This window comes from Larus michahellis, chromosome 8, assembly GCF_964199755.1.
Source record: "Larus michahellis chromosome 8, bLarMic1.1, whole genome shotgun sequence".
Classification (NCBI taxonomy): Eukaryota; Metazoa; Chordata; class Aves; order Charadriiformes; family Laridae; genus Larus; species Larus michahellis.
Window position 1 is genome coordinate 30,552,537 of NC_133903.1, and position 21,230 is coordinate 30,573,766.

The 21,230-nt window shown below is 40.0% G+C and overlaps 1 protein-coding gene and 1 long non-coding RNA gene across 2 annotated transcripts in view; one reads left to right on the plus strand and one right to left on the minus strand.

Moving 5' to 3' along the window:
* The window catches only part of LOC141747245 (uncharacterized), a 70,495-nt gene that overhangs the window by 16,891 nt on the left and 32,374 nt on the right, over positions 1 to 21,230 (minus strand). The gene's annotated exons all lie outside the window — the stretch shown is intronic.
* RGS1 (regulator of G protein signaling 1) lies at positions 8,699 to 12,581 on the plus strand. The gene is made up of 5 exons (XM_074598379.1): positions 8,699 to 8,949; positions 9,343 to 9,426; positions 10,195 to 10,256; positions 10,819 to 10,982; positions 11,721 to 12,581. The coding sequence occupies exons 1-5, from the start codon at positions 8,846 to 8,848 to the stop codon at positions 11,904 to 11,906; spliced, it is 600 nt and encodes a 199-aa protein (XP_074454480.1). The 5' UTR covers positions 8,699 to 8,845; the 3' UTR covers positions 11,907 to 12,581.

Genomic DNA, 21,230 nt, shown 5'->3' on the forward strand with positions numbered 1-21,230 from the left:
TTAGATGTGAATTAAAGTAGAGTCATTTCCCACACACTTTAGAGAGGAGACAGATACTTAAGGACTCAGAGAGGCTGATACACGTTTTAGTAAAACTATAGGCACCTACATAAGCTCTGCTCCTAACTCTGCAAGGAGAAGGTTTGTGAAAGATTAAGCTGTGCTTAATCAAACTCATGCACCAAAGATTTTGCTAAGCATTCAGACTGGCATCCTGAACGATGCCTAAAAACACGTGCCAAACAGAGGCACAGGTAGTGTGGGGGAATATATTCAGGAATATTTGTCTTGTCAGACATAAAAACAATTGTTCATGACTGTGACAAATAAACTTGTTTTAGCTAGAAAGTATATGACCAAAGAGAAGTTCAGTTTTCAAGGAAACATAGTAGACTTGCATTGTAATAATGCCTTTGCCCACATTCTTCCCAGGAATTATATGCTAACCACTAGTAGCTGGATTTCCCCAAATGCACAGAGGTGCCAGCAGTTCACAAGTAGCAGCCACTCTAGTAAAGGCATTTCAAAGAATCACAGAATGGTTTAGATTGCAAGGGACATTCAAAGGACTAGATAGCTAGATGCAGGGTGGTTGGACTAGATAAGCTTTAAAGGTCCCTTCCAACCCAACTATTCTACGATTCTACAATCTAGTCCAACCCCCCTGCAATGAGCAGGGACATCTTCAACTAGATCAGGTTGCTCAGAGCCCCGTCCAACCTGACTTTGAATGTTTCCAGGGATGGGGCATCTACCACCTCTCTGGGCAGCCTGCTCCAGTGTTTCACCACCCTCAGAGTAAAAGCTTTCCTCCTTATATCTAGTCTAAATCTAACCTCTTTTAGTTTAAAACCATTACCCCTTGTCCTATCACTACAGGCCCTGCGAAAAAGTTTGTCCCCACCTTTCTTATAAACCCCCTTCATGTACTGGAAGGCTGCTATAAGGTCTGCCCAGAGCCTTCTCGTCTCTGGACTGAACCACCCCAACTCTCTCAGCCTGCCTTCATGGAGAGCTGCTCCATCCCCCTGCTCGTTTTTGTGGCCCTCCTCTGGACCCATTCCAACAGGCCCATGTCTTTCCTCTACTGGGGACCCCAGAGCTGGACACAGTACTCCATGTGGGGTCTCACCGGAGCAGAGTAGAGGGGCAGAATCACTTCCCCTGACCTGCTGCTGGCCACACTTCTTTTGATGCAGCCCAGCATGTGATTGGCCTTCTGGACTGCAAACGCACATTGCTGGCTCACATCCAGCTTTTCATCCACCAGTACCCCCAAGTCCTTCTCGGCAGGGCTGCTCTCAATCCCTTCACCCCCCAGCCTGTATTGATACTGGGGGTTGCCCTGACCCAGATGCGGGACCCTGCACTTGGCCTTGAACCTCAAGAGGTTCACACAGGCCCAACTTGTCCAGGTCCCTCTGGATGGCATCCTGTCCCTCAGGCGAGTCAGCTGCACCACTCAGCTTGATGTTGCCTGCAAACTTGCTGAGGGTGCACTCGATGCCACTATGTCATTGATGAATATATTAAGTAGTACTGGTCCCAATACGGACCCCTGAGGGACACCACTCCTCACTGATCTCTACCTGGATATTGAGGCCATTACTCTCTGGATGCAATTTATTACAGGCTGCTTCTTCATTAAACTAAACTGACAGTAATCACCCTGCTAGCAAGTCAAAACCCTTCCCCAGACTAAATTAGAACTTCCTAGCATTTACGTTGTCCAGGGTTAGCTTCATCTTCCTCAAGCATCTGGAGACTCTCCAAATCCTCAGATCTCTCTCATTCTCCTTGTTTCCTCCTTTCCCCTTTCAGTCCTTCCTTTGCAGCTCTTATGCATGCAGCAGCAACTGTTAAAATACCAGTAGCATATCAGCTCTTTCCCAGCCAGCCCAAGCTCTGCAGGGATGAGTGTGCAAACTCATAAGGCACTGCAGCAGCTTTTGTTTCCCTGTGCAGTCAGCAGCAGGACTGGCTTTGCCTTAGGTGTTGAATGGATTGAGGGAGGCAGCATAGTTGGCAGGAAACAACATTCTTGAGCATCAGGGAAATAAAAGATTCAGATGTACTATCAGAATATGTCAGGTACAATGCATATGGAAGGTCAGGGAGGTAGACTAATAGGATGGATGGGGTCTGTCTCTGTGGTACAGGTTGTAAAGTGCCAAGTTCCCACATAAAACAGCACATATGACAAATGTGAGGAAATTCAAGTGTTTTTGTTGAACACATTGTAATACCTGATAATTAAAAGCAGACAGCAATTGAAATTCAAAGTAAATGAAGGAAGTTGAACTAAACTCCCTTCCCTGGTTCATCAAAAGCAGAGCTGGTTCTGAGAGAACACCACAGAAAACACATAGCTTTTACATCTTTATATATTTAAATTGAGACCATATAGATATCTTCCATTTTCCCATTTGTTGAAGTAACTTTCTGCTACTTGACCTATATACTTGGCAAGTATTTTCACAGAGAGATAGAGAAAATGGTAATTTGAATGATGCGCTTTCGGTATGCAGTTCTCATTCAAAAAAGTCAAGTTGGAAACCTGTATTAATTCCTACAGCTACTGTTATTTCCCAAGCAGAACTCTTCTAACTTGATTAGACTTCTATAGTGTGTCTTTCACTCTTAGTTATAGATAAGATCTCAGGATAAATCAGGTTGGAAAGGAACTCAGGATGTTTTTAGTCCCATGCCCTGTTCTAAGCAGGATCAGCAATGAGTTTAGACCGTGTTGCTCAGGGCTTTATCCAGTCTGATCTGGAAAATCTTCAAGGATGGAGATGGCCCAGCCCCCCGAGCAGCCCACTCCACTACTTACTGGCCTTAAGGGGGAAAAAGTTTCTCTGTATATCCATGAACTGCTTTTATGCCAACTTGCACCCGTTGTCTCTCATCCTCTTACCACACACCGTTGTGACAGCCTGGTTTTGTCTTCTTGATAATCCATCTATAAAGATGCTTTCCAACAGCATCCCTACACCCCTTGAAAATGTTCCTAAACTCCTCTTTTGTAGCCTGTCCGTTCTTTGACTCCCGGTATGCTACTTTTTTGAATCTGAGCTCTGTCGTGAGTTTCCTACTTAGCCAAGATAGTCTCCTTTATATATCTGCTATTTTCTTGAGCATCAGGACAGGCACTCTTCTCCAGACACCCTTCTTATGTCTGGAGTGGCTTCCAGTAACAAGGCAATTTTTGGATGTACCCATCCCTGTGAGGATGTTTTTGGTCAAAATGAAAGCTTATCTGAGACTGCACTGATGTTATAATTCAGCTAGGAAATTTATAACACCAAGTATAAAAAAGACACTTGAAACTGTTTGTAATTCTACAGAAAAGTCTTTATCAGCATAACTCCACTTAATGCTTCAGTAATATTTTTCCTGCTTAGAAGTGCCTAAAAATATTTTCAAAATGGAAACCAAGAGTTTTACCTTGCTGTCTGTGTTCAATCAAACCATTTGTTATTTTAAAAGGGAAGGATAGGATACAGAATTTTACCATCTATTAGAACAGTAAGAGAGAAAAAGCATCTGATTTTTCTCCATTAAGATTCAGGTGAAACTGAAGTCTGCAAATTTCAAAAGCTAAACTTGATTGTGCTCACATATCACATTTCCATGTTCATAGTGAAAACACTTAGTAAACTCTGCTTCACACACCACTATCTCAGGCCCTGTTCTCACATTTTTTTGCTTAATAACACACAAGAAGCAATGCACTGGTTCAGTGCATCAGTGTGCGACTGCATAAAAATGTGTGTAGGTAATCAGAAATGTATGCGTTTCCCAGATGGTGCGTGATGAACACATTTCCTGCGCTACCGAACATCAGACACAGGAAGCATCACCATCAGCACCCAAAAGTCACTGTACTGCATTTTTTTCTTTCTTTCTCTCTTTTTTTTTTTTTTTTTGAATCCAGGTGTCAGTCAGTATGGCTGAGAACCAAAAGTCCCCTGATTTCACAGAAATTAAACAGTTAATTTATTTCAGATGGAAAACCCCAGAATGAAAAGGATCTGATTTCTGATAAACTGTATAAGCTTATTACACTCTAAGAAATGGTCATAAGAAAAAGGAGACTTACTGGGTATGCGTGTCTCAGTGAAGTGTGCTTCAGTATAATGAGGAAATATAGATATATAATTCCTTGCACTGACTCTATAGGATAAACAGGATTGTTAATGCTAACAACATTTCTCATAAAATACTGTTAATAGTTTTCTGTAATCATAAAAGTTTGAAAAGATGCCATACAGAAAATAGTAACTGTAAGAACAACTTATATTCTGCAATGTTTTTTATTGGAGACTTCCAAACTTCCAATAGCTCGCGGTGACTCACAACAGCCACATGAAGTAACCAGAGAGATTAGTAACATGATTGAAGTCACACAAGCTGGGAGCTCAGTGCCCATGGAAATATTTAGAAGTTGAGACAGACAAAGGAAAAACCTGCTGTAATCTCTTTACAGAGCTCGTAGGCATACCAGAATGTATGCAAGGAATGGACTATATTTTAATCTCCATATGATCAATAAAAACATGGAACACTTCACTCGTAGGCTCTCTACAGTGATTTCAAAGAGCTCCTGTCTGGTCTCCCCTTCACTGTCATTGTAAAAAAAAAAAAAAAAAACTCCACAAAGTCCTCTAGAGAAGCAAGGGAAACCCCTAAAAAAAAGAAATCCCCTAAAAGTATTCTGCAGATGCTTCAGAAGTACACAGGGCAATTGTGGACACAACTGGCAGTTTGCAGGAGTGTTTCTGTGAAGCCATTTTATACTGAGGAAGTGAAAGAGCTAAAACAGAATTCAGGAAAGCTCTGGTCGCTTGCCCTCCAGAGTCAGGTCGCTGGCTCTGTCCATGTGTGAGCTGAAACACTGAGCTAAGTATGTCCTTTACTGATTTTATGCTGCCAACAGAAGAAACGCAACAAGACTTTTTCAAGGGGAAGATTGTTACCCAAAGTTTAACTTGTGGCTTTCCTTGCTCAAAGGTTGGCATTAGACTTCAGATATTTTTCAAATAAAAATCCCGCTTGTATTTTGAGAAGTCTGATGCCATTCAGCAATGGTTTTGCCTTACTTGTTGCAAAAATAAAAGCTATCATTTGGAATACCTGAAAGTTCAAACAAAAGAAATATCACTCAAAAAACCCCAATTCTCAGTCAAATCAATCCAACACCAAGAATGAGACCACTAAAACCAGTAGCAAGATTTTTAACCTTAGTGGCTTTAGGATTTCGTTCCAGAAAACATTTGCTTGTAGTAGTATTTAGACCTAAATGAACATTCATAATGGATACCATCACTCCGTTATGGACCGACTACATGATATTAGAGAAAATTTTAATGTTCCAAATTATTATCCCTGCTGCTCAAAAGCGCCCTCCCTTTTTTTGTAAATTGAATGATTTCCTCTCACATAAAAACTAGTTTCTATTTCCTTTAAGTGTGTCTTTTGCTTAAGAGATGGATTATCAGTAGGTTACATCTTTAGGTCGTGTAAAAGCCAGAAGCATTTAAAAGAAATCACTTGTTTTCATAGTTAAATTAAGGCTCAGCTATGTGACCAGCAAGTGGATATTCTGCAGTGTGGCAGCATTGCTTGACTGGGCACTGGAGGTCAGCCCTCCAGCCCAGCACAGATTTGGCCAGCTAACTCCAGAGAATTGTATGATGAACAGCAAGAGTACAGTAAAGCTATAAATTGGCCATACATGAAAGCTAACAGCTTGCCTAAGCCAAAATGGACCATTCAGAAACAAAACTGGGCTGAAATGGAGAAAGAATGAGGGTAAACCAGTCAAGAGTGACCAAAAAGAAACGTAAAAGCAGAAGTCAGGAGAAGAATCTTGAAGTCATTTACACCAGCAAGGAGGACTTAGAGAGTTCATGGGACTTTTAAATCTTCTTTGCTGTAACTAAACTTGTCCGGTGTTGTAATCTTGGAAATACTCTCGCATGTTTTCTCTTCTTACGCTCTACCAAGTGGTGGTTGGAGAGAATGGGAAACACTGTATGGAAACACGTTGAATATTAGCAAGTATTTCCAAGTTTCTTCTGTGCATATTAAGAAGTTAGATGAATTACTCATCACAAACGTACAAGAGATCTGGAAAACAGTATAAAAACCAGCTGGTGATAGTCAGCTGGCTACTGTTGCTGCAAAAAATGCTCCTCTGTCCTTTTATTGGACAGAGTCAAATGAGGCAATGCCAATCTTAGGACAAAGAGGGTTCTGTATCAAGTGATGGGGTTATTTTAATAAGCTTTAAGACTGTAAGACTCAAAAAAATACTTTCTGCAATTTCTTGTAATTATAATAATAGAACAAAAGGAGACTAATAATTAAAAAAGGCAGTATTTCAAGCAGCAAGTAGCCATCGTGCTCTGCATTAAATAGAACAAAGTATTTTACAGGTAGATTAAGACAGTGGGAGGTGAGAAAGACAGGTCTGTTACCAGCTGTCTCATGATGAAACTGAAAAAGACCCAGCAAATTAGGAGGACGGAAGTTATATTAAAAGACTTCCACTGGGTCAGGACCTAACCGTTCCTCGTGGTATCATGTTAAATCCCACCAGAGTCTGGACCTGGACTACACTTCTCTCTACAGGCCACAAGGATAGTGAACATGAATATGGATGAATGCATAAGATTTTGAAGTATTATATTTTTAAAGCTGTGTTAAGAATAAGTAGCACTTTTGACACTACAAATGTTAAGTCAAGGTATTCAGAACAATAGCATCATGCAAGCTGGAGGAGACCAACATCTAGTCCATCTGTGGGATCTAGTCCAACTCCCGCTCAAAGCGGGATTCTCTACAATAACTGTATTCATACTTGGGAAATATTTTCAATTTAGGAAATGTGCATCGATGTAATGTGCCATTGATATGTTTAACAAATCTGAAAGGTAAAGATAGTAACTTTGTTTTAAATGGAGAACAGACATTCCTTGCCTGATAAACAACTGTCAACAGTCCTGCATTGATAATAGGCACAAACAAGCAAACCATCCTGTTCTTCAGGGGAGCAACTCTTATCTAGTCCCTCTTAGACTCACAGAACCTAACTGATGGCTTACTTATACCTGCTTCTAAGTATAAGTTCAAGACCTTTTCCCCTTTTTAGCCTGAGGCTACAAAGTACAGAGAGAAGTGGTAGGGAATGGGGCTTTTCCCTTGATGTAACTTGTGTCTGTTACCTTTCATCCTTTATTGCACCCTTCTGAGAAGACTTTGGATGCAGCATCTCTATAACCCTCCCAGTAATTCACTGAGGACAGCTACTAACTGAAAAAATACAATGAGATGCGGATGGGGCTGAATGTCAAAACCCAGCATGCTACGTATGAAAACAAATATGGTACTGATAATATCTCTTTCTTCCTTTTTGGCCTTGTTCAAGGGGGTTAAGAGCAGTTAATAAATACCTCTCCCTTACAAAGGTCAGTGTTTACCTGATACTGTGAAGATAAATGTTTCCTGCAGTACAGCCTATGCAGACACATTTATGTCACTGCTAGTGTTCAGAGGATCAGTAGCCTCCTGTGGTTAAAACCACCCTGATGCAAACTGTCTGTCCTTGCATACACATCTGTCTGCAGGCGACTTTCAGTCTCCTTGAGACGTTTGTATCACAATCCACCATGAAACTGTGGACATGCGAGCAAGTTCTCAGTTACCATTAACCATATGCAGCCCTGTACAAATCATTCATGAGCTATTAAGTAATCAAAGTTGTATGCATTATTCAACAAAACAAAATCTTTGAAACTTCCCCCCCCAAAAAAAAAACAAAACCAAACTAAAAAACAGCAAACAAGCAGAAATTGGGATGCCCAGGAACCAGATTAAGTACTTAAACCTCTAAATCATCAACTCAGACAGATAAATAGAGGGTAACTGTTATTTTTCATCTTGCTTTGTATCTATGGTTTCTTCTTGCATAGTATATACAAAGTATATACAAAGAATGCAAACATCCCTCTAACACATTGTAGTGTTCACATTCTTTACAAACAACAGCTCTTTACCTTATAGTCAATCTTTACACAGGTTGAATCACTTAAAATTGCAGATGCATTCCTGAAACATGGCAGTGTGCTTGCAAATAATCTGACTTGGAAAAATTAAACCAAATTAAATAATTTTTGCTGTTTCAAACCCCTTCCCCATGAAAATCACTTTTAAACATTTTCATAGCACTCATATCTAAACAAATCAGATTCCTCTACCTAACAGTATTCTAGTTTGAAGAACAACTGGTGACTTGCAAATAGCTTGTTGCATACGGAACCTTAATACTGGCATATCTTAAAGTACTCTTTTCTAATATTCCACTGAACCCATCAAATCAATTGCGAAGTATGACATTTCGTAACAGAGGCATGTAAGCAGGTGAATTTTGTCAAGATAAAAAGGCAGTATTTGCCGCTCATTTGATAAAACCAAGAAGTATTTCTGATTTGAAAGTACCAATCAGAAAGGGACAAGAATTCGAAGTTCTAGAGGGGATTTTTTTTTTTTTTGGTAACACAGACACACAAAACAAACCCAAAGTAACTCAGTCTCATCCGGTTTAACCTCAACCACGAGACACTGCTGTCTGTTTTCTTTCTCAAAAGACTCACGTCACTGTGCACTGAAAAAAAAGGTAACTTCCACAGTTTGTGGTGAGGATACATGATAAACAGATCTGTTCACACCAACTAGCAGGGCTGCCTGCGTCAATAAAAGGCAGCAGCAGAGTCGGTGAACTGGCATTTGGCGCTTGGAGGATTATCATTGCAAACGTCTCTTCACATTAACGTTAAGTAAAATGCCAGGATTTTTTTTTCCCCACAACAACATGACTGAATTAAATGGAAAAGACGACTGCAAGCTTGCAGAAGGCAAAATCCATAAGAAGAAGCAAAAGGCTTTGTAAGTATATATATCTAAGTATAAACTCTAATTTATTAGAAATGAAAATAACACTAGAAATGAAAATAACACAGAGATTAAGAATTAGAACCGTGTTTCAGGCTAAATGACTGCAAAGCCTGCTTGAAGCCCAGGACTATAGCATCATTTAAAATAGCTTGAACTGATGCATACAAGTGAACTGACTCCCTTAAGTAATCAGGAGTAGATTTTGGACACACTGGGAGCCTCTTAGTCTTTTAAAAAAAAAGTTACTTGGATATGTAACTTCACAGACTTCAGGCACAGAATGGAGCTGTCTGCCTCTGTTTAAAAGTTTTAAGAAATTTAAGTAGAATTGAAATGCAACAGCAATTTTAACGGATTACAAAAGTGTCTGTTCATTGGTTTCAGTGGTGCAGATCTCAAAAATTATTTGAAGTGCATGGTGCCACATATCGAATCTGGGATCAAGACTTCTAACTCCAGAAATGTCATGTAAGTACTGAGATACACTAAGATATAACGAAAATATAACTATAGCTAGATTACTATGTAGTAAATTATTTTATTAATTTCTAAACTACTTATAGAACAACAAATATACTAATGCCTAGAATTTCCAAAATACCAAAGAAGTGAACATTAGGAAGTAGAAACTATTCATGGAGTTAAGGATTTTTTTCTTAGTGATGTGATGTATTTGCATCAAACAGTGGGGGAGAAGACACCACAGTTAAATCTATTTTCTTCAGAGGAAAATTGTGTCCATTCTCTAAAGATTTACAAGAAATGATGCTTCACACTTAAGTCATGAGCATTGGTATTACCATTCTTATTTCAGGAATATGTAAACAGAAGTACAGATACAAAATTATTTGGTCATATTACAGTAAAAGCTCATCTTTCTGGGAACAGAATTCAGGACAACATCATAGTTCCTTGGTTTTCCATCTCTGATTATTTTTTTCAATGTGGACTTGCCTCCAGAGTCTCAGATTATGAGAAAGCCATAAGTTTAATAAATACCTGGTACATATTCCTAGAATAGAATAAATTCTATTTATTCTATAGAATAGAATTTATTGTAATAGAATTAGAATTTATATAATTTTTATTTATTTATTCTAATAGAATTATAGAATTTATTCTATAGAATTAGAATTTATTCTAATAGAATAAATTATAAAATTTGTCTTCTTTAAACATGCAAACCAACCCACATGGTTTCTTGCCTAAAGTCTTTTCTTTTTCTTGTCATCTTAGGCTTTCTGCAGAGGAAGTAATACAGTGGTCCCAGTCTTTGGAAAAGCTCTTGGCCAGCCAAAGTAAGTCTATTACTTCAGTATGACTTCGTTGTTACTCTGAGGATAAAACTTTACCTAATCTGACCAAATAGGCAAAGCTGTAGCACTCTGCAAACACTGCCAGAGAATGGCCAGTTGCATTTCAGTTATTTACACCTCCAGTGTAACATAGCTACTGTTACAGCTTCGCTTCCAAGTTTGCTTTTTTTCCCCCCCCCTTCTCTTTCCTACTCCCACTACAGCAAATAAACCCCAAACGGCTCAATTCAGTGCTTTTTGATCAGTCTTCTGTCCTTGCCTAACACATCAGTTTAATTTGGAATTTTCTCTCCACTTATACCCCAAGACAATCCATTGATGTATTTTGGTACCCAGGGTCTAGATCTAAAAAATTCTGAATGTAATTAGGAAGACTCCATCATCCCTAATATTAGGGTATCTGTAGTGTGTCAAAGAAGGGAAGAACACTGTATTTTGTCAAAATTCTATAACAGAAGTTTCAATACATGTCCTGCTATTTATTTTATTCTCCCTGGTCACATATGTCATGCTTTAAATGATGATGTATTTGTGTTGGCTTTAGGTGGTCAAGGTGTCTTTCGTGAGTTCCTGAAGTCAGAGTTCAGTGAGGAAAATATCGAGTTCTGGTTGGCTTGTGAGGATTACAAGAAAACCAAGTCTGATCACTTACATGGCAAAGCAGAGAGGATTTATGAGGAGTTTGTTCAGTCAGATGCTATTAAACAGGTAAGTACAAAGTTAATCTGTCTAGTATTAGAGTACAAGGATTCTGGAAACTCAGAAGATAGAAGTGTAGCTTCACTGAGATACTCATACATTCATTCAGTTACATAGGAGAAAGAGATGCATGTTTTTATGGTGTACTTTCATCATTACTGTCTTCAGCTGTGAGATTATCAGATCTCAGAAGTAGACTCACATGATACAGGCCAGTACTTGGGAGCACCACTAGCAGAAGCTCAGCAGAGGCACCAGCAGCTCAGCACACGATGCCATTCTCTGACTCAGCCCAGTTTGAATTACTGCTGGTGTTTGGAATCCGACACTTAGAGCTTTGCTAGTAGGAGAACTGTGGAATATTTCTTGTCTTTTAAAATATGTGGACATTCTGGAGAATTAAAGGTTGTATATGTTGATCATATTTCAAACTGAAGACTCTCATTTTACACAAGATTTCTCCTATTGTTTTAACCAGAGGTTTAATTGGAGGTTGTTCCTCTGCTTCTCCGTTTGCTCAGTTGTGTTACTCCTGACTCCATAAGAAACTGCATTTCTATACTCTGTAGCAATTTTTGTGCTTAACTGGGATATAAGCATTAACATTCCCTCATTTTGCAGTTCTGATATTGAACTATCACACTGAGTTCTAAGGCTGCAAATTTGTTTATTGACAAAACAAAGTGATAGATATAGAAAGAGAGCATATTTTTAAGATGTTGATGGCATTTGTTTTTCACTTTCCAGATCAATATTGACTATCAGATGAGGGAAGCAACAGCCAAAAAGGCACAAGATCCAACTCACACAAGTTTTGATGAAGCCCAGAAAACTGTGTACATCCTCATGGAGAGGGATTCATATCCCAGATTTTTGAAATCCAAAGTCTACCTGAACCTTTTGAACCAGCTGCAAACTAACACTTCAAAATGAAGTGTTTGAGGCAGTGAAGAGACAAATATCCTGTGGAGAGATCCTTCAGGGTGGTTGGAGCTCAGCAAGGAGAACCCCTGCCTTAGGAGGAGGAGTATGGGGGAGACCCAAACAGCTCCATGGCCAAGAGAACGCAGGATAAGAGCTGGCAAGACTGTTACAAGGGTGAGCGCGGCACAGGGAGAAAATCTCCTCCCATACACCATGGAGTCAAGACAGGGTATGGATACTATTTATTGTTTGAACTACACTGTGAACGTTGAACCAAGTCTTAGAACCCAAAGGACTGCTGATTATTAGGAAGTGCAAGAACAGCAAGCTGAATGCTGGGAAAAGATTATCAAGTTCAGAAGAAAAAATAAGGATGACTGACAGTTTTGTGCATAACAAGAAAATGCACAGAAAGGACTGACTAATGCCTTTTTTTAATCTGTGAAATGTTAATAAGCATGAGTGCAGCTCCATGATGCTATTGTGCTTTGTATAATACATTGTTATGTCTTAAAATTGATTTATTTTAAATTATATAAGAATTGCATAAGCTGTAATTTTACTAAGTTTGTATTCAACAGTCAGGTATGTAGCATATTTTCTGTTTAATTTATTGCAAAATAATAAGCAACTCTTCAATCAAATCTACTAAAAATAAAGTTTTATGATCATTTTACATCTTAAGTGGTCTTGCCACCGTAATTACTGAAGTATTGAAACATATGGTTCTCTCCTCTCCCACTTTGCTGCTACTACCCATCTCCTTATCCAGATATTAATTTTCCCCACACCACCTTTTCTGGGTTTTTTTAAACCTATTTTACACAACCATAATCTTAGTTGTCTGGAGCAGGTGATCCTGACCTACATATGCCCATCCTCACGACCCCCAAGAAGAAAACAACAATAACAAAAAAAAAACCCAAACAAAAAAGAGAAGCAGGTCTAAATTTCCTTCCTATTTTTCATACTGCCCCAGCTACCAGCACCAGAGTCAAATGTCAAATATAGACAACATTTTTAATCACTGATTCCGCAGTTCAATACACTTCCATACTGATGATGTGTTGAGCACAGCAGATCACTCATGCTTGCTTATGTTGGGAGGCAGTAACTGATGAGACTCACTAGCAGTCACATTCTTGGCAAGATCCAGACTCTAATATACAATGCCAATACTAGCATCAAAGGTCATTTAGTTTCACTGCAAATGTTGTATTAAATTTACTCTAAAATATACAGTGTTATGAGCAGCCGATAGCAGAGCAGGTAACTAAAATAAGAAAAGTTGCAATTACGCTTGAATCATGTAACTGTGAACACAGGCATGACCAAATCTGAAGCATTTAAGGCATTGACATTAGAGTTCAAAATGAAAATAAATGAAAGTGTGCCCTGGTCTTGATGAGTTACCATCATGAGACTCAGTTATCACATGCATGGCAATACAAGATTTTATCTCACCCTTGCAGATTTTCCATTTTCCAAAATAACATGATCTTAGTCAGGCACACTCCATTATTCCATACCAAAGGGAGAAGCTGTAAACCCACAGACGTCATTCTCATGGCGAGAGAAGACTGTGTTCATACTGCCACCCTTTGGGGACATTTTGTCCTCCCTTGAAGGTCCCAGTCTTCAATGTTAGAAGCAAAACTCTGCTGGAAGAAGCATAGATAGCTAAGTAGCAGTTGCTGACAACTTTCACCATCACTTACTGTTGTAGCTGGAAGCCACTGCAAATGACATCTTCCCACTTTCAAGGCCAGTAAATGCAGAGCAAAAGAATCTGGTCTCGCAGTATTGTTTTCCTTTTGTTAAATATATATACCTGAGGGACCCTCTGATTGCAAAGCTTGAATGCTCCTGAAACAGTGTAAACCAGTCTCCAGTAGGGTCTCTTACATTAATTAATTTTCCAGGATTGGTAGGAATAAGTCTAATTCCTGTGAATTAGGAAAAACAACTATGCCTCCCACACAAGAGGCACTCTCATGCGTGATCTGATACAGTTAACATGGACCAAACGTCATAGTTTCCATAGCTTCAACCTCACAGAACACAAAAGAGAGCTATGAAATGTCTGCTACCCTCTAAACAGACATAGCCTTCAAGTAACATTATTCTTTTGACTGTAAATCCCTTAAATTAGTATGGGCCCAGTCCCATTTACTCCCCCCTGCAGTTTCACAATTTTGCCATGATCTAGACAAACACCGGTATGAAATTTCTGAATAAAATAATATTTCATAATATGGCTAGTTAGGGTTAGGGGGTTTTTTTAATGGCTTGTTGGTGCCAGAGGAGACTGTTCGTCAGAAGCAATTTCATCTGCTGTTAGGGAGACTGCTGGGTGGGGTAATGGGTGGATAAGTGTTTCCAACTCAATATAGGTCTCAGAGGCAGATATAATGAAAAGGAGAAGGCAGACTCTGCTGCAGTGCCCAAAACCATGGCATAAGTCCAGTCACTGCTCACTTCAAGAGATGGCCAACATTGCCGCCTGTGCCCACTGCCCTGTGACTTTGCACGAGGCAGAGCAAATCATTTCACTAAAGACTAAGTGCAATCACCACAGCTGCTCTGGTATTCACAGACCTGGCATCCTGTGCCCTGACCTCCTGCAAAGAGTCACTGGGTCTGCCCTAACCGGAAAGGGTGAGAAAGTGACGCTATAGCATGCTGGTTAGAGCACTCTAAAAATAAGCTAAACTCATCCCCTGAAGAGACTAACACTGCTTTCAGGGAGCACACCAACCACTTGTATTACAGAGTTAGTATAGACCAGACTATTTGAGGAGGGAAGATGCAGAGACTTTTCATTCTTCTCCACAAGCATCTCTTCCTGGTTCATGATTTGGTACTGTGTGAGAAGGAAAGGTTTGTTTTTTTTTTAAAAAAAGAAACTATTCCACTCCTTACAACCCAACCTCGGTACATTTCTAAGTCTTTCACCTCATTTGCAGTAGGAACCTGAAAACAGCTACAAAGTCAAAGAGCCCAGGTTGTTAATTCCAGAGATATTCCAGCCCACTCCAGTGTCCCTGGCAATTCCATGTTTCACGAAGCAATAAACAGCAAAAAGAAATTCAGAGCTGCCTCTGGGATGCAGTCGTAAGCCTAGTATTATATATATGTTGCTATAGCAGGGCTATACAAAGCCGGTTGTTTAAACAAAGTCCAAGAGATCTGGAAGTATTTTATGGCAACTTATAGTGCCATCCATACTAATCTACTTTATAAAAGGAAGAAGCTATAAAGTAATAGTTCAATGGCACAACAAACAATTTTTACAGTATTTTAAGACACTTAACAACATTTACATGCTTTAAAATAGTCCACATTAAATAGTTTTATTATTTCTTCAAAATCTATTTTTCAAAATGCAGTATACAATGCTTATTTTGCAGTGAATCCTTTTCTTGAAATATTGCCAAAATGGAGGTTCTTTGCACTCAGAAAAACAGAACATACAGATCAAAAGGATAAAGGGCTCAGTATTTTCTGTGAGCTTTGGTTCATCTACAAGGTGCATTCACCATATCAAGTTTATTTGTGATTTCCCAATCACCTCCTCCTCCCCCCACCCATACACACAAATAGCCTCAGTATTGCAGATTGGTTTCACAGCTGTGGGTTGTGCCCTGCCCAGCATGGCAGACTTGTCCAAAACGGGACATGTTACACATCAAATACGGAAAGTGTGCCTCCCTGGAAGCTTCCCATACTCAAAGGGGAAACTTGTGAATGCAGGCTATTAACTATATTGTAAATAAATTAGTGGGCAACTGGGGGAAACTGTCCTTTTTCACAATATGCTGGACTGAGTTAATTACCAGTTAACTGTTAAAACTTTCCAGAACAATCAAGATCTGTCATCCAACACATTAAAATATTTAATATATATGTCAAACAGCTTATTTGATTTTTTTTAAACTAGATTCAGATTTCCCTTTTTTGGAAAAAAACATAGAACAATTTGGGTTGGAAGGGACCTTTAACGGCCATCTAGTCCAACCCCCCTGCAATGAGCAGGGACATCTTCAACTAGATCAGGTTGCTCAGAGCCCCGTCCAACCTGACTTTGAATGTTTCCAGGGATGGGGCATCTACCACCTCTCTGGGCAGCCTGCTCCAGTGTTTCACCACCCTCAGAGTAAAAGCTTTCCTCCTTATATCTAGTCTAAATCTAACCTCTTTTAGTTTAAAACCATTACCCCTTGTCCTATCACTACAGGCCCTGCAAAAAAAGTTTGTCCCCACCTTTCTTATAAACCCCCTTCATGTACTGGAAGGCTGCTATAAGGTCTGCCCAGAGCCTTCTCGTCTCTGGGCTGAACCACCCCAACTCTCTCAGCCTGCCTTCATGGAGAGCTGCTCCATCCCCCTGCTCGTTTTTGTGGCCCTCCTCTGGATCCATTCCAACAGGCCCATGTCTTTCCTCTACTGGGGACCCCAGAGCTGGACACAGTACTCCATGTGGGGTCTCACCGGAGCAGAATCACCTCCCCTGACCTGCTGCTGGCCACACTTCTTTTGATGCAGCCCAGCATGTGATTGGCCTTCTGGACTGCAAACGCACATTGCTGGCTCACATCCAGCTTTTCATCCACCAGTACCCCCAAGTCCTTCTCGGCAGGGCTGCTCTCAATCCCTTCGCCCCCCAGCCTGTATTGATACTGGGGGTTGCCCTGACCCAGATGCGGGACCCTGCACTTGGCCTTGAACCTCAAGAGGTTCACACAGGCCCAACTTGTCCAGGTCCCTCTGGATGGCATCCTGTCCCTCAGGCGAGTCAGCTGCACCGCTCAGCTTGATGTTGCCTGCAAACTTGCTGAGGGTGCACTCGATGCCACTATGTCATTGATGAATATATTAAGTAGTACTGGTCCCAATACGGACCCCTGAGGGGCACCACTCCTCACTGATCTCTTTCTGGACACTGAGCCATTGACCATTACTCTCTGGATGTGACTATCCAACAACCAATTCCTCATCCACCGAACAGTCCACCCATCAAATCCATCTTCCTCCAACTTAGAGAGAAGGAGCTTGTGGTGGACTGTGTCAAAGGCCTTACAGAAATCCAGATAGATGACATCCGTAGCTCTTCCCTTGTCCACTGATATAGTCATAGATCATAGAACACCACTAGACTGGTCAGGCAGGACTTGCCCTGGGTGAAAATACACCTTAAGAGAATGGAAATTTGCTGTTCATTCATGGTCTCTACAAAAATCTGTTGAATCAGATCGGTCATCAGCTACAGATCAGAATAGGAAAACAGGATGCAGTACATGGAGAAGATTTAAGCTTTGACGGTGGTGACTCAGACTTTTCTTTAAGTGTTCTACCCCGAAGGAAACATTTTCATTGTTTGTCAGTGTTTCAGTGTGGAAAAAAAAAATAAATCATTGTACCATCTTCAAGTATACTTTTGAAGTGAATTAACTTCTCCCTGTGGCAGAGAGTTTTCATTATAGGACGACTCAAGAGTCCAGCAGACCCTGAATGTGCATTTAGAAGACTAATTTTAACCTCTCCAATTTGGAAAGCCTTTTCTAAATGTATTCCCTGAAATAGATATTTTTAGTATTAGCTGATATAGAACTAAAAATGTGGTATAACAGTAATATAATAGTATCATTCTCTCCCATATATTGAAACTGAAAAAGCCATCCATGAAAGCCTGTTAGTAGAGACATCCTGTCATTATACACAGTGAAGGAGGAAGGAAATAAAAGCTGAAATGGTAATGAATAGTACAAATTCATCACCTTAGACCCCTAAGTGCCAGCCGTCCCTGCCCACACTTTGAAGGAACAGGCTTTCCGGATGTCATCTCCTTCATGGTTGTGAAATGAGCTTGAAAAGCAAAAACAGATGACAAGAGGTGGAAAAATTAGATGTTATCTTCCATTCAGAGACATGGGTTGATTGTATCAGAGCGCATAATGTCTATAAATGAAGCTTTTGAAATTAAGTCTTCAGTCATTAAACACAGGCAGAAATTGCAAAACAAGTTCTTGCTTAATATTCATTGGATGATTTAAATTTGTCTTGGATGCTTGGAAACAAAGTCAGAGAGGAGTTAAGGTTATCCCCTGGCTTTGTTTGGATATATACAGCCTCAAAGGTTTTAGTGACAGAAAGGAATTTTACATCAAGCAAGAACTAATGTGCTTATTTTGGAAATAAGCTCATTCCCCTTCATTTCTCAAAACAGTTCCAGAAAGTACTCTTTTGAAAAATCCCAAAGATATTTAAACTCTACTGAGCACTTCCAATCAGTTTCTTCAAACAGCCTAGGCACCACAGAACCTTAAAGCAGTTATCTAAACTAGTTCGGTGACCAGGTTTCACATGGTCTTTTTTACTTAATAAAATTAAAAATAGCTTGAGTAAAAAGTGAAATGCAGAAATGTAAACCTTTCAGGATCACTCTAGACTTGTGTGCAGGGAGAGACAACGCAGATTAGCAATGCTTCTCTTCAAAGTATGTTATACAGACAAAGTACTAAAGTGACAGTACAACTGCCTACAAACAACATCACTTGAGTCACAAGGAGTTTGTTGTTTTGTTTTTTTTCCAAGTTACTGTGGTCAGAGGGCTTCTGCTATTAGAGGATAGCCTTTAAAAATAAAACAAAATAAACACTCTTTGCATAATAGTAATAACTTAGTAACCCATGAATTTCACACCACTTATGGTAAAAGTCTGTACTACTTTTATTGTAGCAAATGGTTTGTCAACTATGAAGGTCAAGAAACCAGAGATAGAGAAGAGACTTGCTGTTGAATAGAATTTGATCAGACATGAGTTTGAGCAAGCCAACATACTTGTTCATGCCAGTCTGAGGAAACAGTGAACACACTCAAGATGTTCAAACAAAGCCCAAAGTCCAACCAGGAACTGCTCGTGAGCTGGAACAAACATCTGCAGGACAGGGGGTCCTGGACTAACATAATAAAATATTCTGACCAACTTGGACCAAACTGTAATCAATAGCTTTACAGTAAACAAACAGCTGCAAGATGGACAACTGGTGTCTTCAAAATGAGTACATTTGCACAAAGTTTACTGTTGCGCTTTGTTGCAAGCACGTACACAGATTCTGACAGAGAGCTAAGGACATACAGTGTGGCCTAAGTAAGGAGCTGAACCTGTGAATACTGTTCTCCGTTGCCATGCGAGCAGATCTTTGCTGCACACTGAACCTAATGTTTCTTGAGGCTATTTTCAATTATATACCAAGAAAGTTTCCAACAGAATCTGATCAAAGCCACCAAGTAAGATGCAACCAGAGAAACAGGACTGTCCTCTGGAAACCTCAATGGCTGCACTAAGTGAAAAGCAAGAATGTTGATCTGGTATTTCTGTACTACATCCACTCAAACAGCAATGAGGATGAGTAGCACCTAGACCCGAGTATCCGCTTTGTGCTCTCCTCAAGCTTAACAAAGGCCTTTTAATATTTTACTGCTTTTCCTGGGCTTCACCCTAGACCTCTAGCCACATTCTCAGTGCTCCTATTTACATGCTCTTGTAAGACACAGCATCAGGAATGGGAGTACCAGGCAAGCCCCAGCAAGCAGTGTTCCTACGTTCACAAATGCCAGTGTGTGGGTGTACTGCAGGAGAAAGGGTAGCTGTGTGCAAGCAAGGGAGTATGTGGGTAGATGGAAAGAATGGGTACAATGCAGAGAGTGAGACAGACAGTACTTCTATGTTCACTAGTGTGAAACAGATGTAGGTGGGTGAGATTTTTATTGAGCAGAAGAGCATTAAAATAGAAACACAAATAGGAAAGAATTAATATGAGGGCAAGAGAAAAAGAGAAGGCATGAGAATTAACAAAGATGCCACTAGGTAAGTGAACACAGGAAAACAGAAAGAGAAATACAAGACTATGAGCAAGAACTCATCTGGGAGCACTATCCTCGCTGATAAGAAAAAGTTGTTGCAATCAAGATGGTCAACATATATTGTCTAAAGTAGCTAGCAATTGATAGTTAATCCTTAGACAAAGAACAGACCAGAAAAAAATCAGTAGCTCTGTTATTATATAGCCATTTTTTCTGATTCTATAGAATCATAGAATCTTCATGGTTGGAAAGGACCTTTGAGATCAAGTCCAACCATACACATACTTCAGCTTTTCAGTTTTCCTCATAATTTTCTTTCAGAAAAGCACGTCCAGCTCAATTGCTGAATGAACCAAGCAATAACTGATTGCTGTTAGCGCATGCCATCACGACACTAAAGTTGTTCTGCACCCATACACGTAGCAACATAAGGAATGCTAAGGAGCCAGGCCATATCAGAGGCTTGTTAAGCAGCCTGTTCAAGGTATGCCTCCGTTACCTGTTCAATCTCAGTGTCTCACCTACTTAGGCAAGGGCTCTCTTTCAGGCTAGAGGAGAGCATTCATTACAACGAAACTTGAGAGAGCTTCCCCACAGCCTGCACCCACGTCCACCCTCATGAGTCCACAGTTTGAACTGACACACATAGAAGTTATACCTTCTTCACTGTGATACCAGACGACATCTAGTGGAATATTTATATAATAAGAGGAAGGGTATGATTTAGGTTCAATCATGTACTTCCTCAGTGAAGCAGCATACCTGGTTAATGAGTAAACCTTCCGCTCCTTTGTGCTTTAAGTATTCTGGAAAGGGAAGTAGAAGGGTAATGTTCTGGGTATCAAACTATGAAAGAACGATAGTGGAAAGCAGCTGACTCAGAAACAAGTTGTAAAATGGCATTTGCAACAAGTTTAATGAACTAGCAACAAGCTTGAATGGTAGCAGTCCTTGTTGTAAGAGAGAAGATAAGAGTCCTCACAGTGGCTGGGGGGCATGATGATGGCAGGCAGGGACAAATCCATAGCCTTTCAGCGTCCCTCAGTCTTTGAGAGCTTCCCAGACAGTCAGATTCTCTGGTTCTACAGTTCCTCTGCACTGATCCAAGGACAGATTTGCCAGGAAAGTCAACTACAATGCTAAGGCTGCTAAGGCACTCAGGTAATCCTAACTGCCTGCAGATACCCATTGAATTTCAAATGGTGCTTTAGAGCATGGTCAAGGATACAAGAAAACTGCAGACATGAAACAAGCAACAAATCCTGCACCTAAATGTCTTCTCACTGTACAAGTCAAGAGAGTGTTTGGAGAAGCATTTTCTTCAGCTTAATAATAAAAACAAACTTATGGGGGAAAAAAACCCCACCAAACCAAGTTTATTTCAATCTAAAGCAATATTACAGTATTTTTTAGTGTCTGTAGTATGTAAACGAAAATATTTGAACACAAAGTCACAGGTTACTGATA

Coding starts and splice junctions, on each gene's coding strand:
- RGS1 (XM_074598379.1), top strand. CDS start 8,846: ATGCCAGGATTTTTTTTTCCCCACAACAACATGACTGAATTAAATGGA. Junction 8,950..9,342: donor AAGAAGAAGCAAAAGGCTTT/GTAAGTATATAT, acceptor CATTGGTTTCAG/TGGTGCAGATCTCAAAAATT. Junction 10,257..10,818: donor AAAGCTCTTGGCCAGCCAAA/GTAAGTCTATTA, acceptor TGTTGGCTTTAG/GTGGTCAAGGTGTCTTTCGT.